Source organism: Rana temporaria, chromosome 3, assembly GCF_905171775.1.
Source record: "Rana temporaria chromosome 3, aRanTem1.1, whole genome shotgun sequence".
Classification (NCBI taxonomy): domain Eukaryota; kingdom Metazoa; phylum Chordata; class Amphibia; order Anura; family Ranidae; genus Rana; species Rana temporaria.
In genome coordinates this window covers 252363229-252382230 of record NC_053491.1, presented here as the reverse complement: position 1 = coordinate 252382230, position 19002 = coordinate 252363229, and the positions used below count along the sequence as shown (strand labels likewise).

Sequence of the window (19002 nt, the reverse complement as noted above, 5' to 3'; positions counted from 1 at the left end):
GTCTTAAGTGGTTAATGGGCGACTGTATGCAGCAGCTGCGGGTCCTGGGAGAGTGATTACACAGGCTGTATGGTTCCTGTACTGCTGTGTGAATGAAGCCTAATTGTTCTTTTTTCTACATCATTAGGTTGGTGTGCTTTATACAAGTTGCTCTCCTTCAGCAATCTGTAGCTAAGCCATAGATGTGAATGGAGAGTGATTGCCACCGGAGAGCTTGTCACTAGCATGAAATCGCTGAGTGACCGAGCTACAAATCGCTGTAAAGTTAGCAAGTTTGCGATTCCATAGAAAATAACAAGAACGTTCGTAGAAAAAAATCACTTAAGAAAATAGAGGATCATTGCAAATACATTGCCCATCTGACATCACCCTTTAGCTAATCACTTAGACGTAAGATGTTTTCCTATGGAAAGTACGCATCCCATTCAATGTTGATGTTTTCAGCAGAATTCACTAGGGGGCACCAAAAGCTCCAGTCAGTGGCTGGCTAGGAAACTTCCTAGGGACATCATCCCTTTGTACTGAACTTGTTTATACAGCTGATCAGAAGGACCACCCTCTATGCCTGTCATTCAGTATCCCTTCCTTACCTCCAGCAGCATCTGTTCTTCTCAGCTCTGCTGCTTTCTCAGGACTCACCTGTTATTATTCTCTGTTGGCGTTCTCATGAATCAAGGTAAGCTCTTTACATTGCACTTTATAGGGAAACTTATTTCCCCTAAGTTTTAATTAGCATCAGAACCTAATCATTTTATAGAATCTGTGTCCTTCTCTGTTTATAATGTGTAGTAACCAGAATACTGTCATTAAACACATCTATTCAGTATAATGCTTAATATATTTTTACTAGGAAGTTGTTAGTAATTCTGTAAAAATAGCAGCAGCCCTAAACGTAACGGGTTTATGTACTAAATGCAACTAGCTGCAATAAAGTGTGTAGATGCATATGCATACATTTTATATATATTTATATATTTTTTATGTGCATGTGCATGTATTGAAAAAAAATGGAATTTCTAGATAAACGAATTGGACATGACAGTGTGCAACCTTAAGGTATCTGCATTTCTGTAGTACTCCACCTGTTGTGTTACATAGCTGCTTTTAATATATATTATGACATTAGAACTGAATTATAGTGAAAAGAACCTAGTAACAAATAACATCATTTAAAAAAAAAATTAACATCATTTAAAAAAATAACAGCATTGCTGGTGCATTAAGACATGGACATATTTCCATATAGAAAAACTATATGTTCTCAATATGTATAATGGAAAAAGATGCTAGTATGTAGAGATAGTATAGAAAGTGCAATTTGAGTACCGTAAGTATGATTATGACTGTATCATATGCGTATCCACACTTTATATTGATTTCCTATATGTATAGCCACACTTTATATTGATTTCCTATATGTATAGCCACACTTTATATTGATTTCCTATATGTATAGCCACACTTTATATCGATTTCCTATATGTATAGCCACACTTTATATCGATTTCCTATATGTATAGCCACACTTTATATTGATTTCCTATATGTATAGCCACATTTTATATTGATTTCCTATATGTATAGCCACACTTTATATTGATTTCCTAAATGTATAGCCACACTTTATATTGATTTCCTCTATGTATAGCCACACTTTATATTGATTTCCTATATGTATTCCCATACTTTATATTGATTTACTCTATGTTTACCCATACTTTATATTGATTTCCTCTATGTTTACCCATACTTTATATTGATTTCCTATATGTATAGCCACACTTTTTATTGATTTCCTCTATGTATACTCATACTTTATATTGATTTGCTCTATGTATATCTACACGTTTTATTGATTTCCTCTATGTTTACCCATACTTTATATTGATTTCCTATATGTATAGCCACACTTTTTATTGATTTCCTCTATGTATACTCATACTTTATATTGATTTGCTCTATGTATATCTACACGTTTTATTGATTTCCTCTATGTATACCCATACTTTATATTGATTTCCTTTCACAGCACAACAATTTGGGTTAAGGGGACCATGTGAGCAGATCCCCTCTAACCAAATTGTTGTGCTGTGAAAGGAAATTAATATAAAGTGTCAATATACATACATAAAATCAATATCAAATATGGATATTATCTATAAAGAGACAGAGATTGATATCCATATCAAATATGGATATAATCTATAAAGAGACATAGCTGAGGGTGCTAGCAATGCACATGGCAATTAAGAACAAAAGATGATCAGGACAGCCGCACTCCAATCCAACGGAACTTTAATGTAAAAAAGTGGAAACAGGCACTACAAGTCACAGCAACGTAACCTAGGACAGCTGACATGTTTCACACTAACTTTAGTGTTTACTCTAAGCTATAAGTAAAGTAAACACTATAGTTAGTGTGAAACGCGTCAGTGTACTAGGTTCTATTGCTGTGACTTGTAGTGCCTGTTTCCAGTTTTTAAATTAAAGTTCCATTGGATTGGAGTGTGGCTGTCCTGATAATCTTTTGTTTTTAATGGATATAATCTACATGGCAGCATTGAGTAGTAAGGACTATGCAATGGGAATCTGGTAACCTAACGATTAAAACCACAAGGTTACATGGAGCACTCCAGAAAGTGCATTCCATTTAGTAAACCTACCTGTAGGAATTTGAGGTCTGCAGATGATGACCTCCAGCCATTAATACTAGTTGCCTGGCTGTCTGTTATGCAGTCCCCTCCTGGCTTTAATATTGATCTTGAACAAATATGAAGATCATAAAATCAGAGAAAGGTCAGAAGGTGTATTTGTTTGTGGCTCAAGTATTAAAAGGTCAACATGGAAGCCAGGCAATGAGCTTTTTCAGAATGAAAAGTCAACAATGGCAGTCTCCATACTTCTTCAGAGACATCAGATGTACATCTGTATATATTTGTTTCTAAATATGTTTGAGAGTATACAAAATATTTAATTTCACAATATCTTGTATATGCTGCAAAAGCAATAACCAACATTACAAAAAGAAGTGAATCTATTGCATGAAATCCAAATTTATTTTGTATAGCAGCTAGGGGCAATGCAATCTTTTATATATATATATGCTGCCATTGCTGAGTATTCAGAGGTGGAAAATATGAATAGTGTATTCTCTTTAGTTCTCTGATACATTTGAAGAAAATTGCATAGAAGATGCTGAACATTGTAGAAAATTATTTATCGTGGTTGCTGCACTCAGGGAGATTTTTTATGTATTTGTAATATATATATATATACATATATATATATATATATATATATATATATATATATATATATATATATATATATATATATTTATATATATATATATATATATATATATATATATATACAGTATATATGTCTAAAATATTAACAGACTCTGCAGAAAGATGTTACTTTATTATATTATTACATGTATGTTTCTGTTCTATTTTTTCTATTCTTTTTAAATTTGTATTCACATGATTTTTAGGTTTCTTTTATTTATTTTTAAAATTGGATGTCTTTTACTTCTGTTCTATAGTTTAGTGACTGGGAAGACAATCCAGGGTTGTTAGCAATAATTTCAGAAATTAATTAAAAAAATCCCTTGATGGTTAGGGGTATGGTATGTTTGGAACATTTTTAGTACATGCAATGTTAATATATACAGTATATTATACATATGTAATAAATATACTGAAAAAGGGATTCCAGTATTAGCGCCGCTAATACCGGAATCCCTTGTTCAGTATATTTATTATTATTTTTTTTTTAACAAGAGAAAAATATATTTATTACATTGGACTTATTATTATAGTGGCAGCTTTTCTTTTCATCATCATATTTTTCCATATTGCGCTAGGAGTGGTTTGGTGCATTTATTTCTTATCCCCATTCTTCCACATTTACTTTATATTATACATATGTTAGTAGTAAAGTAAACTGCATTTACTGCTTGTTCTGCTGCAAACTTTTCCGTAAATTTGCATGTAAGTTCAGAAAGCTCTATTTTTTTATTTTATTTTTTGCTCCAATAACTTTTTTTAAAGTGTTAAAGTGTCGATTCTGCACCACAGTGACCTAATTTAGGAGACCATGATATGCCTAACTAGGCACAAGCTATTTTTTGATCATCTCAATAACAACCAATCTACTTCATTAGTTAAGAGGGTGATTATATACAGTAGCCTTTTAAAAAAGGTGTTTTTGCCTTCTAATCCAACTAGACAGTTATCCTTGGAATTGAATTGAAATATACAGGATTGTATTTTCGGTCATGTGATTGGCTGTTTTCTTACATACCAGTACAGGCTGTAAATACAAATATACATAATTCTGTACTGAATGGATGTATAAGTATGCATACTTATACTTCTAGAGAGAAGGAAATGGAATATCGTGCATGCAGTTTAAAAAAAAACACACTTTTTATTTTATTTTATTTTTTTAAGTATTATGGACAGAATTAACCCTTTAAATAAACCACCTATTCTTAATTCAACAACTTATTTACCAGTTTTGTTTTAGTGGTAGTAAAACAACTGTTGCTAGGTGTGCGTTTTACTATATACCAAAAAAAAAAAAACATTCTGATTACATTTGGTAGCTGTCAGTATCTATTCTGCAAATGTATTCATTAAATGCAGCAAGCATCGTTGGTGTATTATTCTCAAGGCAGTGCTGAACATCATGTGGATATCAATGAACGTGTTTCCATAGCACATGCTCATGTTTCATTGATAAATTACTTGCTGCGTTGTAAAACAGAGACTTGACTTGTACGCTCTTTAAATGCTTTAGTTGAGTACCTTGTGCTGCATGGGCTGTTTGTTTTCTTGTAAGAATATGTCAGCACACACAGGTACATAAATAATGTGGATTAACTGTCTCTTCTTTCTTTAGGATGGAAGAGCTAAGTCACCCGTTTTTCTGGCAGTTAGATGCAAACTAATCACTTGCCTTGTGGATCTTATGAGAATGTAACTGCTGAACCCAGGGCCTGCCACAAGCAACAATGGGAGCCAATAACTCATCCAAAACCCCTGTGTGTGATGGCAATGAGGAAGGTAAGGTCTGAAGGATCATCAGCATGCTGCTAAAACTTGTATTATATATGCTTCTGTTTTAATACATATTTTTGGGCACAGCTGGCACCAGACATTTATTAGAGGGGGCACTGTAATTGGGGGAATTGGAGAAAATGTTCTAAAACGTGAGCACTTAGAATCTGGTGCAGCTGTGCATGGTAGCCAATCAGCTTTTAACTTCAGCTTGTTCAGTTAAAGTGGATGTTCACCCTCAAAAAAAATTCTAACATCACATGGAGTCGAGCCATCCTACCGACAGAATGCCAGTGTTTTTTTTTTTCTCAGCACATACCTCGTTATAACGATTTTCACCCCCCCGGCAATCCCGCGGGACTGGGCATTCCTAAGCACTGCCTGTGATTGACAGGCTTCCAAACGGCGCATACTGCGCGTCACAGGTTGCCAAAAAAACCCGAACGTCGGTGGGGCTCTATACGGCGCCTGCGCACCGACGTTCGGGTTCTGTCGGCAACCTGTGACGCGCAGTATGCGCCGTTTGGAAGCCTGTCAATCACAGGCAGTGCTTGGGAACGCCCAGTCCCGCGGGATTGCCGGGGGGTGAAAATCATGATAACGAGGTATGTGCTGAGAAAAAAAAAAAAACACTGGCATTCTGTCGGTAGGATGGCTCGACTCCATGTGATGTCAGAATTTTTTTTGAGGGTGAACCTCCACTTTAAGCTTTGTTAATAAAAACTGGAAGCTGATTGGTTTTTATGTAGAGCTTCGCCAGATTTTGCACACTCCAGTTTTTAGTAAATCACCCCCAAGTTGTCCATATATATATATATATAATTATATTAAATTATCTTTTGTCTGGAATTCAGAAAGATAGTGCAGTTCCTTATATGGTACTGTGCCTTGGCACTTCTTTGCCTGCAGTCTTATAGCTGTATATCTGCAGTGTGAGATCATCTAAAACACTGCTGCCTGTCATTCCTAGTCTAACACAATTTGTTGATGTCATCACTTGGCTGCTTGCAGGAGGGAAATCTGCACTGCATACATCTTCCTGCTTATGTTTTATTAGCACTCCTACTGTGGAAGTAATACTAGAAAATGCCATATGAAGAGTCAAATAAGTGCCTAGACACACTGGGTTGACTTACTAAAACTGGAGAATGCACAATCTGGTGCAGTTGTGCATGGTAGCCAATCAGCTTCTAATTTCAGTTTGTGCAATTAAAGTGTTACTAAACCCACAACAGTAAAATCAGTCTGTACATGCTTGTAGAACTACACATCCCATGAGGCATTGTACATTCACAGACATGACTAGGCATGATGGGAATTGTAGTTCCTGAACAACTGGAGGGCAGTAGTTTGAAGACCCATGTAGTAAAGCATGCTTGTTATACTCACTGTGGAACCTACGGGGTTAATCCTCCACATTGTGTAAAAAGGCTGTTTGATCCTGTCTTCTCTGATCCTCCCCTTCTTCCACTGTCCCCAATCCATCTCCTGATAAGACATAGCCTTTAGAGTCACTCTGCACATGCTCAGTTTAGTGTATTTTACTAGAGATGTTTTTATTTCTTGTGTGCATGTGATCATTACAGGGCCAGTCAGCACTGTCCAGACATAGGGTCAGGAGTCCTGCAGCCTCATAGGACAGTCAGAGGAGAATGAAAAATCCTCCTACAAGCTTTAAAAAGACACTGATAGAAGTCACAAAACTGCTATATACTGCTGATGGGAAAAGGTATTTAGCAGTTTATATTAAACACAAATAATTGCATTTCCATGTTAGGTGTACTGTGGGAGACCAGATATAGTGAATGCAGGGTCCTCGGTTTAGTAACTCTTTAAGCTTTGACAAAAAAAAATTAGTTTCTATGCAGAGCTGCACCAGATCATGCTCTCCCCAGTTTTAGTAAATCAACCCCAACCTTATAGGGAGACACGTAATTAATTGTGGTGAAGCATTGCCTCCAAATACTGGCCTTTGATGAAGGCTCTGTTTCTGGGTGTTTTGAAAGGGAGCCGATCACAAAGAAAGGAATACTTTGATATGCAGCAGTTCCCAGTGGGAGAACAGCACCCAAAACATTATCTTTTATCTGGAATTCCTCCAGAAAGATAGCCGTGCAGTTTCTGGCGTGGGAGTGTGCCAATGTACTTCTTTGCCAGCAGTCTCTTAGCTGTATACCTGCAGTGTGAGATCATCTTAAAACACTGTTGCATGTCATTGTTAGTCTAACAACATTTGGTAATGGAACCAATGTGCTGCTTGCTGGAGAAATATCTGCACTGTATGCATCCTCCTGCTTATGCTTTATTATCACCCTTTACTATGAAAGCAATCATAGAACATGCTTTATGAACCGTCTATAGGAGGCACATAATTAATTGTGCAGAAGTATTGCCTCCAATTACTGGTCTGTGATGCCTGCTCTGTTTCCGGGAGTTTTATTAGGAAGCTGCTCACCAAGAAAAGGACACTGGCATGCTGCAATTCCCTAATTAGATAAAGTAAGATGTTTTATCTGAGCAATAAAGAATAAAGGGCCAGATTCAGGTACATTTACATTGCTCCGCGGCAGCGTAACGTATCTGATTTACGTTACACCGCCGCATGTTTACAGCGTAAGTGCCTGATTCACAAAGCTCTTACCTGTAAACTTGCGGCGGTGTAACGTAAATCCGCTCGGCGCAAGCCCGCCTAATTCAAATGGGGCGGGCACCATTTAAATTAGGCGCGTTCCCGCGCCGAACATACTGCGCATGCTCCGTCGGAAAAATTACCCAATGTGCATTGCGCTAAATGACGTTGCATGGACGTCATTTGTTTCGACGTTAACGTAAATGGCGTCCAGCGCCATTCACGGACGACTTACGCAAACGACGTGATTTTTTAAATTTCGACGCGGGAACGACGGCCATACTTAACATTGCTTAGAACACCTAGGAGGCAGCCCTAACTTTACGACGCGTATCTCGACGAAAACCACGTAAATTTAGATCGACGGGCATCGTGGACGTTCGTGAATCGTCGTAACTAGTCATTTGCATATTCTACGCCGACCGCAATGGCCTCGCCACCTAGCGGCCAGCCTAGAATTGCATCCTAAGATCCGACGGTGTAAGTCAATTACACCTGTTGGATCTTCGGGCTATCTATGCGTAAATGATTCTATGAATCAGCCGCATAGTTAGGACGGGCGGATCACAGAGATACGACGGCGTATCAGGAGATACACTGTCGTATCTCTTTTGTGAATCTGGCCCAAAGTATCTGGGCAATAAAGATTTTTTTCTGGGGAAGATAATGTTGAATAAAAACTTTTGGCAATGTCGATGCTCAGAGTACAGAAATGTTTAGTATTGGTTTGCAAAGAATAATGAACTATTTAGACGAGCCTCTGAATGTAAAATTCCTCTACAGTCATACACATAAAGTAGGGTAAGTTTGGATGTTACCAGTTTTTCTACCATTATGTTTTGAATTTTTTGGAGGAAACCAAAGCCCTTTCAGAGCTCTTTCACTGGAATTTTAATATTATAGCTTGACAGGGCTGTACACATACCAGGGCTGTGGCAATTTTACCTTGGGTTGCAGAGCTTGGCATGGGGCACTTTCTGTCAAAGTTACCCATGGAGATCAAGGGGGCATCACTGCAACTGTGAGCCAAATGCTTGGCTTGTAGTTTTGGCATGGTCCCCCCCAAAAAAAAAAACAGGCGTCAGTGTGTGGCAGTAGTGCCTCCTAAACATTGCAAGCTGCTGCTATACTGCCCTCTAAGAAGTATTTCACTGTGTGTAGACAGTTGCACTCTACTTTCTCTACTGTAGGTGGCACTCTTCCACAGCGGCATTGCAGTTGGAGACGAAGTCAAGAGGAACATGTTCCTCATTGGTTTCCTGGGTCATTGGGGAAGCTATCCAAATAGATAATGTTGCCCATGTGACTTTAGCAGCCATCTTGGGTCAGGCATAGCCTATTTAGAACCTGGGTCCCAGGCTTGGCACGCATTTCATGAGTAGGTAGATTAGAGATGGGTACCCTGTCTGGTAGGTACAGCACCAGCGGCAGGGAAAGGTTCCTGATGAGGAGGAAAAGTGTCAGGCTTGCAACTTCTCTGGACATTTTCCTGCTTGGGCACAAGATGGCCAGGCTGTATTCTGCCCCTCCTAACAGGTGCTGTCAGTTCAGCTAAAACCTACCCTCTACACGCCCTTGGACCTGTGAGTGTTCCCAGTTGGGCTGTCTTCCCACTGGGTTAATTGTAAGCTGTCTCTGCATTATTTCAATACAAGTTCTTTTATCACACCTGGACTATGTGTTTTTGCCGCCGCACCCCACCTACGTGCAGATTGCATTAAGCATTGCTGCTTGTCTGAAAGAGCCCTTAGAGAGGCCATACACAAGCAAATTTATTTTCTGCAACCACGATCGATCAACTTAGTACATTCAGCCTGCCTATAGATGGTTCGAATCTCAGCCAGTTCCTGCTGAACCGGCCAAGATATGAAATTTCCATGGCTGGCCTTAGGACACGCTTTTCCATATGGGGGAAAGATGCAAACTGCATGCAGAAAGTACCTTTTGTGGGTATTAAATGCAGGACCCCTGTGCAGCAAGACTGAAATGATTACAATTTAGAAACTAGACTGCCTAAGAGATTAGCTTTAGGTTCCATTATATGTATCCAAATAAGCTTAATTTGGTATATTTTGCATGATTGCATCAAGAGTATAAATTTAAAGCATTTAAACAACAAATAGATTCAACATATCAATTCGTTTGTCTGAGTTTACAAAACTGTTAAAGCATAACGGTTGTCAACTGCAGCAAGATCACCCTGTGTATTTTTCATGGTGTGCACTCCTGAATAAGTACTCGTATAACCAGGCAGGGAAATATAAAAAAAAAAGACATTCATTTAGGTTTTAATTTGTTGGAGAGCCTCTTCTGTCTTGGCACTCCTGATGCAACAATGCAGCATTTGCTGTGATTTACTAGATTTTAGTCCAATACAGCATATATAGGGCCAGCTTAGATTCTCTATGTGCTTACGATTTAAAACGTGTTTTTTTTTTTTTGTTTTTTTTTATTTATTTATTTTTTACCAACCGTTTGACATAGATGATAAGAATTTATTTACAAGAAGTAGAATTTACAAAAAATGCACAGTACTTGTGACATATACTATTTGGTTTTATTTTCCTGAGAATTTCTGCAGTTATCAGCACTTGTATGGTGTGTGTGTACCAAAGAAATCCTGTTATATGTAGTGTGATGGGAGTCACTTTGGGCAGTGGTCTTGTGAAACCCAGCTTACCTTGTAGAGCTCTGGAAACTCCTTGTCCAGCTTCCGCAGCCCCTCTTATGTGTACGTAACCCTGTGAGCTACACAGGGTAACCGAGAACCCCAGTCTGATCTGCACTAATCAAATTCACTGTACAACCACACCGGACTCAGCATTTCCTTTTACCCGTTATCCAGGGTCCTATATGTGTGGTTTGTGTTGAAGAAATTAAGGGGCTCTTTCACTTGGGACTTTAATATTTCTGAACAATATCCCTCAAGAATATATGAAGATTAAGTTCTTCTTTTGTCCACTGCTAGATGGTTTGAGATAAGGGAGGGGGGGGTTTGCTATGTGTTTGTTAACTGCCTGTATCACGTTGTTCTATTGTGTCTGTCTGCCTTGGGAGAAAAGTATTACGGGATGTATATATCTATGTGAATTAGCTGTGAGGCCTCGTACACACGACCGTTTTCCTCGGCAAAATCCATCAAGAAAAATGCTGGCAGAGCATTTTTGCCAAGAAAAACGGTCGTGTGTATGTTTTTAGTCGAGAAAACTAGTGGATCTCGACGAGAAAAAAAGAGAACATGTTCTCTTTTTTCTCGTCGGGAGTCTCAATTTCCTCATCGTGTTTCTCGTCGGGCTGGTTTACGACGAGAAACACGTTCGTGTGTATGCTTAGAAATCTGCGCATGCTCAGAATAAAGTATGAGATGGGAGAGCACCTTTGGTAAAAGTAGCGTTCGTAATGGAGATAGCACATTTGTCACGCTGTAACAGACTGAAAAGCGTGAATCGTCTGTTACCAAACTTTTTCTTAACGCGCAGTAACATGAGCTTAGCAAAAGCAGCCCCAAGGGTTGTGCCAGTGGAGTCGAACTTCCCCTTTATAGTGCTGTTGTACGTGTTGTACGTCACCGCGTTTGAGAACGACGAGATTTTGTCTTGACAGTGTATATGCAAAGAAAGCTTAAAAAGATTCTCGACAAGCCTGACAAGAACCTCGTCGAGGAAAACGACGTTTCATTTACGTGTGTACGAGGCCTCAGGAGGGAGGGGGAATTCCTCCAGCAGCTCTCCCTGCTGATAGGACAGTCTACAGATGAGAAGTTTGAATACACCTGTTTGTCTGTTACTGAATGTAGTCTACACCTTCCTGTGTCATTATGCACAGGGAGGGGGGGGGTCTCCTGAGTGTATATCTCTGTACCTTTGTTCAAATAAACAGTTCATGTTCCAGCTTTGCAGCCAAACAAGTCCTGCCTAGTTCTTGGTTGTAATATGCGGCTATAATATCTAATATCTATATTATTCAGACTGGAACGGTATATGATGGAAGCACTCAAGCAAAGTGTGGGAGGTTACGTGACATGTAGTGTGTACCAATCAATACCTGCACAGTGTGATATGATGCATGCAATAAAAAAGGACCTGAATTGATAAAGCTGTGTCTAAAAAGTCGAGCAGAGGCACAGAATCATGTCAGAAGAGTGCAGCTTATGCACAATAAACATTTCTAGACTTTCCCTGTATAATACATCATCTTCATGTTTTGAAATTAGATACACTTTACATCTGCAGTATAACATTACATGTCAATAACATGTTATGTTAACATGTTGTGTACCAACTGACTTCTGCAATGTAACATTGCTACAATGTTATGGAAAGTGTGCACTCATATACCGTACATCTGCAATTCACCAGTGCAGCATTGTTAGGCCTTATGTACATGGACCGGTTGGGAAACAGTAAAAACACACAGACCCTCTATGGAGCGGTGAGTGTCAACAAACATGTGTCCATTGACACCCACTGACAAATTTACAAGTATGTAAATTTGAACACCATACAGATCTGTTTGGGTCTTTTCAAACTGATCGGTTTGTGATCGGTCTTTCAATTAATCTAGTGATACCCCCTTTATTCTTTCCATGAATGTCCAGGTTTGTGAGTAGGTTGTGACTACTGTTTGTTTGCCATATGATCACTGATGAGAGCACGAAGTCGGCAATTCTGCTGACTTCCATGACTCTGACTGCGAGGTCCACACCTTTTTTAGCGTAATGGTGACTAACGCTGTATTGAAGTATGAATGTTTAACAATGTACCCATATACAATCCGTGCGAGGGTCACTATTGTGCCTTTATTTGCTTTGTGTTTTTTCTTTTTGTGTGTTTTGTGTTGACTACCTGTGTGTGTCTTTAACACCAATAAAAAGATTTAAAAAAAAGCAGAAGAAAAATGCATCCTTTTAGGCCCCTTTCACATGGGGTCGGCGATCCTCTTGCTCAGCAGGGGATCTATCCACTGATCCTTGCAGAGCAGGCAGATGACAGGTCCGTGTCTGTTAAGCTTATGCAGAGCAGACATGGACACAGACCAAACTTCTCTATAGGCAACCAGATGTAAACAGACCGCCTATCTGTTTACCCCTGACTGCCATCTGATCCGATCCTCTGGACAGAAGGGGAACAGGTCTGTTTACACCTGCCGCTCCATAAGGAGAATAGAGGCTTCAATCGGGTCCGCTTGAAAAACTGACATGCAGATCTGATGAGACCATCCATGTGAAAGGGGCCTAAACCTTATGGAACTGGTCAGCTGCATTTTTGGTGCACTTTTCAACACTGCACCAAAAAACGCAGATCCTCATTAAAATGAGTGGGAAAATGCATAAAAAATACAGTGGTTGCATTTTTGAGTCACGTGTCCATGTTTAACAGATGCATGCTGGGAGTCAGGCAACCAGAAAACGCCCTGCAAACACTTTTTATGCCTCATGCACGCCGGACTTTAATATAAAGTTATAAAAACGGCAGTAGCCGTGCAGTGAGATTTTTCAACTTTGTTCAACGCTTTTGCAATATCGGTTTTTAGCGTTATTAGCAGTTTTTATCATTTTTCCGCATTAGAGTTTTTTTGCGTTTTTTTTTTTTTACTTTTTCAATGGATCAAAAATGTTACATACAGCTGGTGAGCAAAGTTTTTGAGCGTTTATTAGTGTTTATCAGCGTTAGAGAGTTTAATGACTGTAAAAAAAAAAACATCTACTGCCAAACACAGATGCTGTAAAAATAAAAAAAAACCTCCAGTATGCATGAGGCCTTAAAGGAGTTGTAAAGGACCTAAAATTGACCTAAAATTAATATCTGCAAGGTAGACAGACAAAATAGTGTAATGATTCTGTTAAAAAACAAGTAAATACCTATTAACCACTTAAGCCCCGGACCAATATGCAGCCTAAAGACCCAAGGTGTTTTTACAGTTCGGGACTGCGTCGCTTTAACAGACAATTGCGCGGTCGTGCGACGTGGCTCCCAAACAAAATTGGCGTCCTTTTTTCCCCACAAATAGAGCTTTCTTTTGGTGGTATTTGATCACATCTGCGGTTTTTAGTTTTTGCGCTATAAACAAAAATAGAGCGACAATTTTGAAAAAAAAGCAATATTTTTTACTTTTTGCTGTAATAAATATCCCCCAAAAACATATATAAAAACATTTTTTTTCCTCAGTTTAGGCCGATACGTATTCTTCTACCTATTTTTAGTAAAAAAAAAATCGCAATAAGCGTTTATCGATTGGTTTGCGCAAAATTTATAGTGTTTACAAAATAGGGGATAGTTTTATTGCATTTTTATTTTTTATTTTTTTTTTACTACTAATGGCGGCGATCAGCAATTTTTTTCGTGACTGCGACATTATGGCGGACACTTCGGACAATTTTGACACATTTTTGGGACCATTGTCATTTTCACAGCAAAAAATGCATTTAAATTGCATTCTTTATTGTGAAAATGACAGTTGCAGTTTGGGAGTTAACCACAGGTGGCGCTGTAGGAGTTAGGGTGCACCTAGTATGTGTTTACAACTGTTTGGGGGTGTGGCTGTAGGAATGACGTCATCGATCGTGTCTTCCCTATAAAGGGAATGACGCGATCGATGCGCCGCCATAGTGAAGGACGGGGAAGCCGTGTTTACACACGGCTCTCCTCGTTCTTCAGCTCCGGGGAGCGATCGCGACGGAGCGGCTATAAACAAATAGCCGCGCCGTGGTCCCGGATCGCTCCCCGAGCGGACCCGACCTCCGCATGTAGCGGGGGGGGTCCCGATCGGACCCCCCACCCGCTAATAGGCGAGGACGTACCTATACGCCCATGTGCCTGTACGTGCCATATTGTGGACGTATATGTACATGGGGTGGTCCTTAAGTGGTTAAATTCCTTCATCTATATCACCTCCGGCGTTCTAGTTTCTGTTCTCTTATTCACTTCCTGGTTTGCAGCGCTAGTTCATGTAAGAACTACATTTCCCAGTATGCATTGCGGCACGCCCAGTAATTCACACCTCCTTGAAGTCTCTAAGGCCTCGTACAGACGAGGGGACAGTCTGCTAAAAAGGGTCTGCTGGACCGTTTTCAGCGGACATGTCCCCTCGGAGATTTCTGTCTGATGGTTGTACACATCATCATACAGAAATCCGTGTGGACAGACAGCGCGGTGACGTGTCCGCGCCGTCGCCACGACAATGACGCGGCGACGTGCGCGAAGCTGGAAGGTCAATGCTTCCACGCATGCGTCAAAGTGATTCGACGCATGCGAGGGATGGCGGCCGCTCGGACATGTACGGTGAGTCTGTACCAAACATGTCCGAGGACAGGATTCCAGCGGACATGTTTCTTAGCATGCTAAGAAACATGTGTCCGCTCGAAAACGGTCGGCTGGACAAATGTCCGCTGGAAACCTGTCCGGTTGGCCGTACACACGACCGAACATGTCTGCTGAAACTGGTCAGCGGACCAGTTTCAGCAGACATGTTCGGTCGTCTGTACGAGGCCTTACACGTAGAGAGCGTCCTGCCGCACAGATGTAGTTCCCAGGAGGGGGCGAGCACGTTACTGACCACCGCAGTAAACCCTCCCTTCACGGTGGTGAGTAACAATCAGACAAGCAGGAAGTGAACAGAACAGAGAAGAAATAGAGCAACTTCTGAGCAAAAACGAACAATGAGGAAGTAAAAAGAGGAATGTCTGCAGGTAAAGGATGCTTATTATGAAAAAAAAAAAAATTCCTTTACAACCCCTTTAGACCCAATCTGTGTTTTTGCTCCATTTTTTCAGTGTAAAGACGGCCTAAGGCCTCATACACACGACCGAACATGTCCGCTGAAACTGGTCCGGCGGACCAGTTTCCACGGACATGTTCGGTCGTGTGTAGGGCCGACCGGACAATTTTCCGGCCGACCGGACAGGTTTCCAGCGGACAAATGTTTCTTAGCATGCTAAGAAACATGTCCGCTGGAACCATGTCTGCCGGATGATTCAGAATTCAGATTCAGAAACATGTCCGCTGGCCCGAGAACCCGCGCATGACGTCGAAGTGATTCGACGCATGCGTGGAAGCATTGAACTTCCGGGTTCGCGCACTTCCCCGCGTCATCGTCGCCGCCACGTCACCGCGTCGTAACCGCGTCGTCACCACGTCGTCTGTCCGCGGGAAATTTGGTCTGATGGTGTGTACAGCCATCAGACCAAATGATCCCAGCGGACATGTCCGATGAAAACGGTCCGTGGACCGTTTTCATCGGACAGGTCCGCTCGTCTGTACGAGGCCTTACACCAAATCCAAAAATAAAAAATCTCTTTGTGAGAGGACATACATATACATGTGCAGGTATTGGGTGGGAAGGACAATTATAAGCATGTGTTTTCTGATCATTACGCAGGAAGTTTTATGCTAAAAAAAAAAAACATGCGCAATAAGATCAGTAAAATTTTTACGACCATGTGAACGTAGCCTTAAAAAAAAAAAAAAAAGAATAGAGCATATGCTAAGAGCATACGTAATTTTCTCCACTTTGGGGTGTATTCCGAGATATACATCCTGCCTCAATTAACATCCTGTTTCGTAACATTATTTGGAAAAGCATTAATGGAACAGTGTACTATGATTTTACAACAGCCCCCCTTCCTATGTCCACACAGGATGCCTGCACACATTCTAGGAAGTAGTAATCTGTAACAAGAACAATTCCATAAATGTACTAGCAATAGTTATTCAGGTTGGATCTTTCCTTTATGTACCACATGACAACTAAAAGGGTTGAACAACTCCGCTGTGCTAGTATAATAAAAGTATATCGGTATCACTTTTGTATTTTAAAGTTGTTTTTTAAAACAAGGTGTATATAAAAAAGCAGCCAAACATATGTCTCAGGTAGAGACACATCATTTTTTCTCACTGACAGCCCATATAAAAATAAAAAGATAATTATATTGCATTATCCTTGTTAAATGTATTGCTTTCCACTAAAAGAAACTTGATCAAATGGTTGTAATGCTTTCTGAATCATTGACACGGAACAAGCATGCAGCAAGTGAATACAGAATTTCTAAACTGCATGCTTGCTTGATGCCAGCCCTTGAGCATTTTAATTGGCAGGTCGGCATTGGCAGCCGCATTGTACAGGTTTCCTTTTAACTAATGGGGGTTTCCAAGAAATAGTAAGCTGCTCTATTTGTGGCCTGTCTGTACAGTAAAAGGGAGGACTTGCTTCCTCCTCCTACATTGTGATTTTAATGTGGTGGGATACACAGTTACATATTTCAATTGATACTTGAATTTATAGATTTAATGCAAACCCCCCCCCCCCCCCCCAGCATCAGATGTCAAGAGCCCTCCACTCCCCTACATCACAATGCATCCCCTTTACATTGTGCTGCTGCTGGGAAGAAGCTAAGAATGAAGCTGGGAAGCAGAAAGTGCATGGTTTGGAAGAGGACCTGAGGAGGGCTGGAGTTAGCTGCTGGAGTCTGCCAAATGCTCAGACCGGTATAGGTGAAGATGAAGGGGTGCTACAGCTGCACAAAGAGGTGAAGGATCTGGCAGAGGAGTTCTGTCCTCTTCTCTGCTGCCAACTGCTAAGACAAAGTGGGGGCAGATACAAGAAGAGTGCTGCAGCTTTCAGCAGTTTGAGTCATATATTTATTTATATCTGATTTAAAAAAGGGGTATTTGTGGAAGAAAGAGCTCTGTGTATTTATAGGTAATATATGCAAATTGTTCCTTTGTTTTGTTTTGTAAAAGTCAGTTCTTAAATTTGATGCAATTCTGATTTAACATAATAAATTCAGAAAGAAAAAAAAATCTAGACCTAGTGGTATGCTGAGAGTACAGCAGCTTGGAGATTAAAGTGTCATAAGAATGTATAAGAAGTGTATATGCATCAAGAATTATATTGGAAACATTATGCAGTCAGGAACATTAGCATCACCTTATAATGATACTCATCAAATCTTTCACCTTAAGCCAACTTTGCATTCTGCCAGCGATATGTCTGCACCAACGCTCGAGGCATACTCATAGTCCTGACTTGAATTATCCTGGGTATGTTAATATCCATTCTAGACATATTTAATGATAACAACTGAAGCCCTTGGCTATCTCTCTAGATAGGAGATCCAGAGTTCAGACCTACCTGTGGATTAGAGAATATTTGATTCTACGCTTATCTTCCGAACAGAAGTTATAGCTGTCATTCTCTATCATATATAGAGATCCTTGTTAGTCCAGCTGTGTATACAAAGAAGGCGCTAAGTACCAGATATTATTGATTGACAAATGAAAGAAAGGAAAAGACCTAAACCCAATATTATTATTATTATTTTTATTATTATTATTATTATCACCAACTAGACTAGTACTGTTTGGATTTCCCTGTAGAAACATGCCCTGGAAAGTGGCAGTTGGAATCCTAAAGGGGGACTAAAGCCTAAAGTGACTGTAAATTATGTCCTTATTCCCCAAAAATAATCCATAGACATTTACTACCTAATGACCTTGTAACCTATTTTCTGTTTGTATATTTTATTATGTTTTTATAAAGCACAACAAAGGTCATAAGAATAATATCATTCACATTAGTACAATACAATGAAAAGAATAAAATGCAAAAAAGCAGTTATAACTACTGTATTTTCTGGTGTATAAGGCATTCGGGTGTATAAGACGACCCCCTAATTTTACATTTTTTTTAAGAGTTTTTGCATGTACTCAACGTATAAGACGACCCCCCCTTCCGAGACTTCATATTTCTATCTTCTTGTGGTTGTAAACGTTGCCAGAGGCTAGGTAGAAGCAACTTCAGCTGTGGGACTACAAGGCTCAGCGCCTTGCTGTCTCTTCACAGGGGGAGGCTTTGTGGGAGAGTGTGCAGGTAACATGGCAGACCTCTTACCTCTATCAGAGGGAGAGGAGTCCAGATGAGGTTGTTGCTGCTCTGTCTCCTCCATGTCAGATACCTGATCGTCATGTGGGTCAGACACAGGCATTGAGCTCGGCGGCGGGATGTCTCTGTCCCGATCGGCGCCATTTTGGTCCGGAAGCTGTGGGGGCTACATGTAGTAAGTACAAAACCCCTGTTTTTAGCACATACTGTTAGACAGGTTAATTGGTTGTTCTGCAAGCTGGTCGGTAAGTAGGCTTGGTTTTTCCCTGGGCATTCCCCAGGTTTTGTTGTTATCTGCATGTAGTAAGTAGCCTGCATGTTCCTGATGATCGGGAGCTGCCGCGGATCATGATCCGGGGGATGAACGGTGTCGATATCCCCTGTTCTAGCGGAAAGGAGCTCGGGTGGGCAGCTAGATGGCTTTGTGTA

At 40.2% G+C, this 19002-nt stretch overlaps 1 protein-coding gene across 1 annotated transcript in view; it reads left to right on the top strand.

The window, feature by feature from the left end:
* Positions 1–551: 551 nt before the first annotated feature.
* STK32A (serine/threonine kinase 32A) overlaps positions 552–19002 on the top strand; it is a 287637-nt gene continuing 269186 nt past the window's right edge. The window contains exons 1-2 of the mRNA XM_040344565.1: positions 552–676; positions 4909–5072. Coding sequence (XP_040200499.1) covers positions 5021–5072 — 52 coding nt within the window. The 5' untranslated portion in view covers positions 552–676; positions 4909–5020. The remainder of the gene's footprint in view (positions 677–4908; positions 5073–19002) is intronic.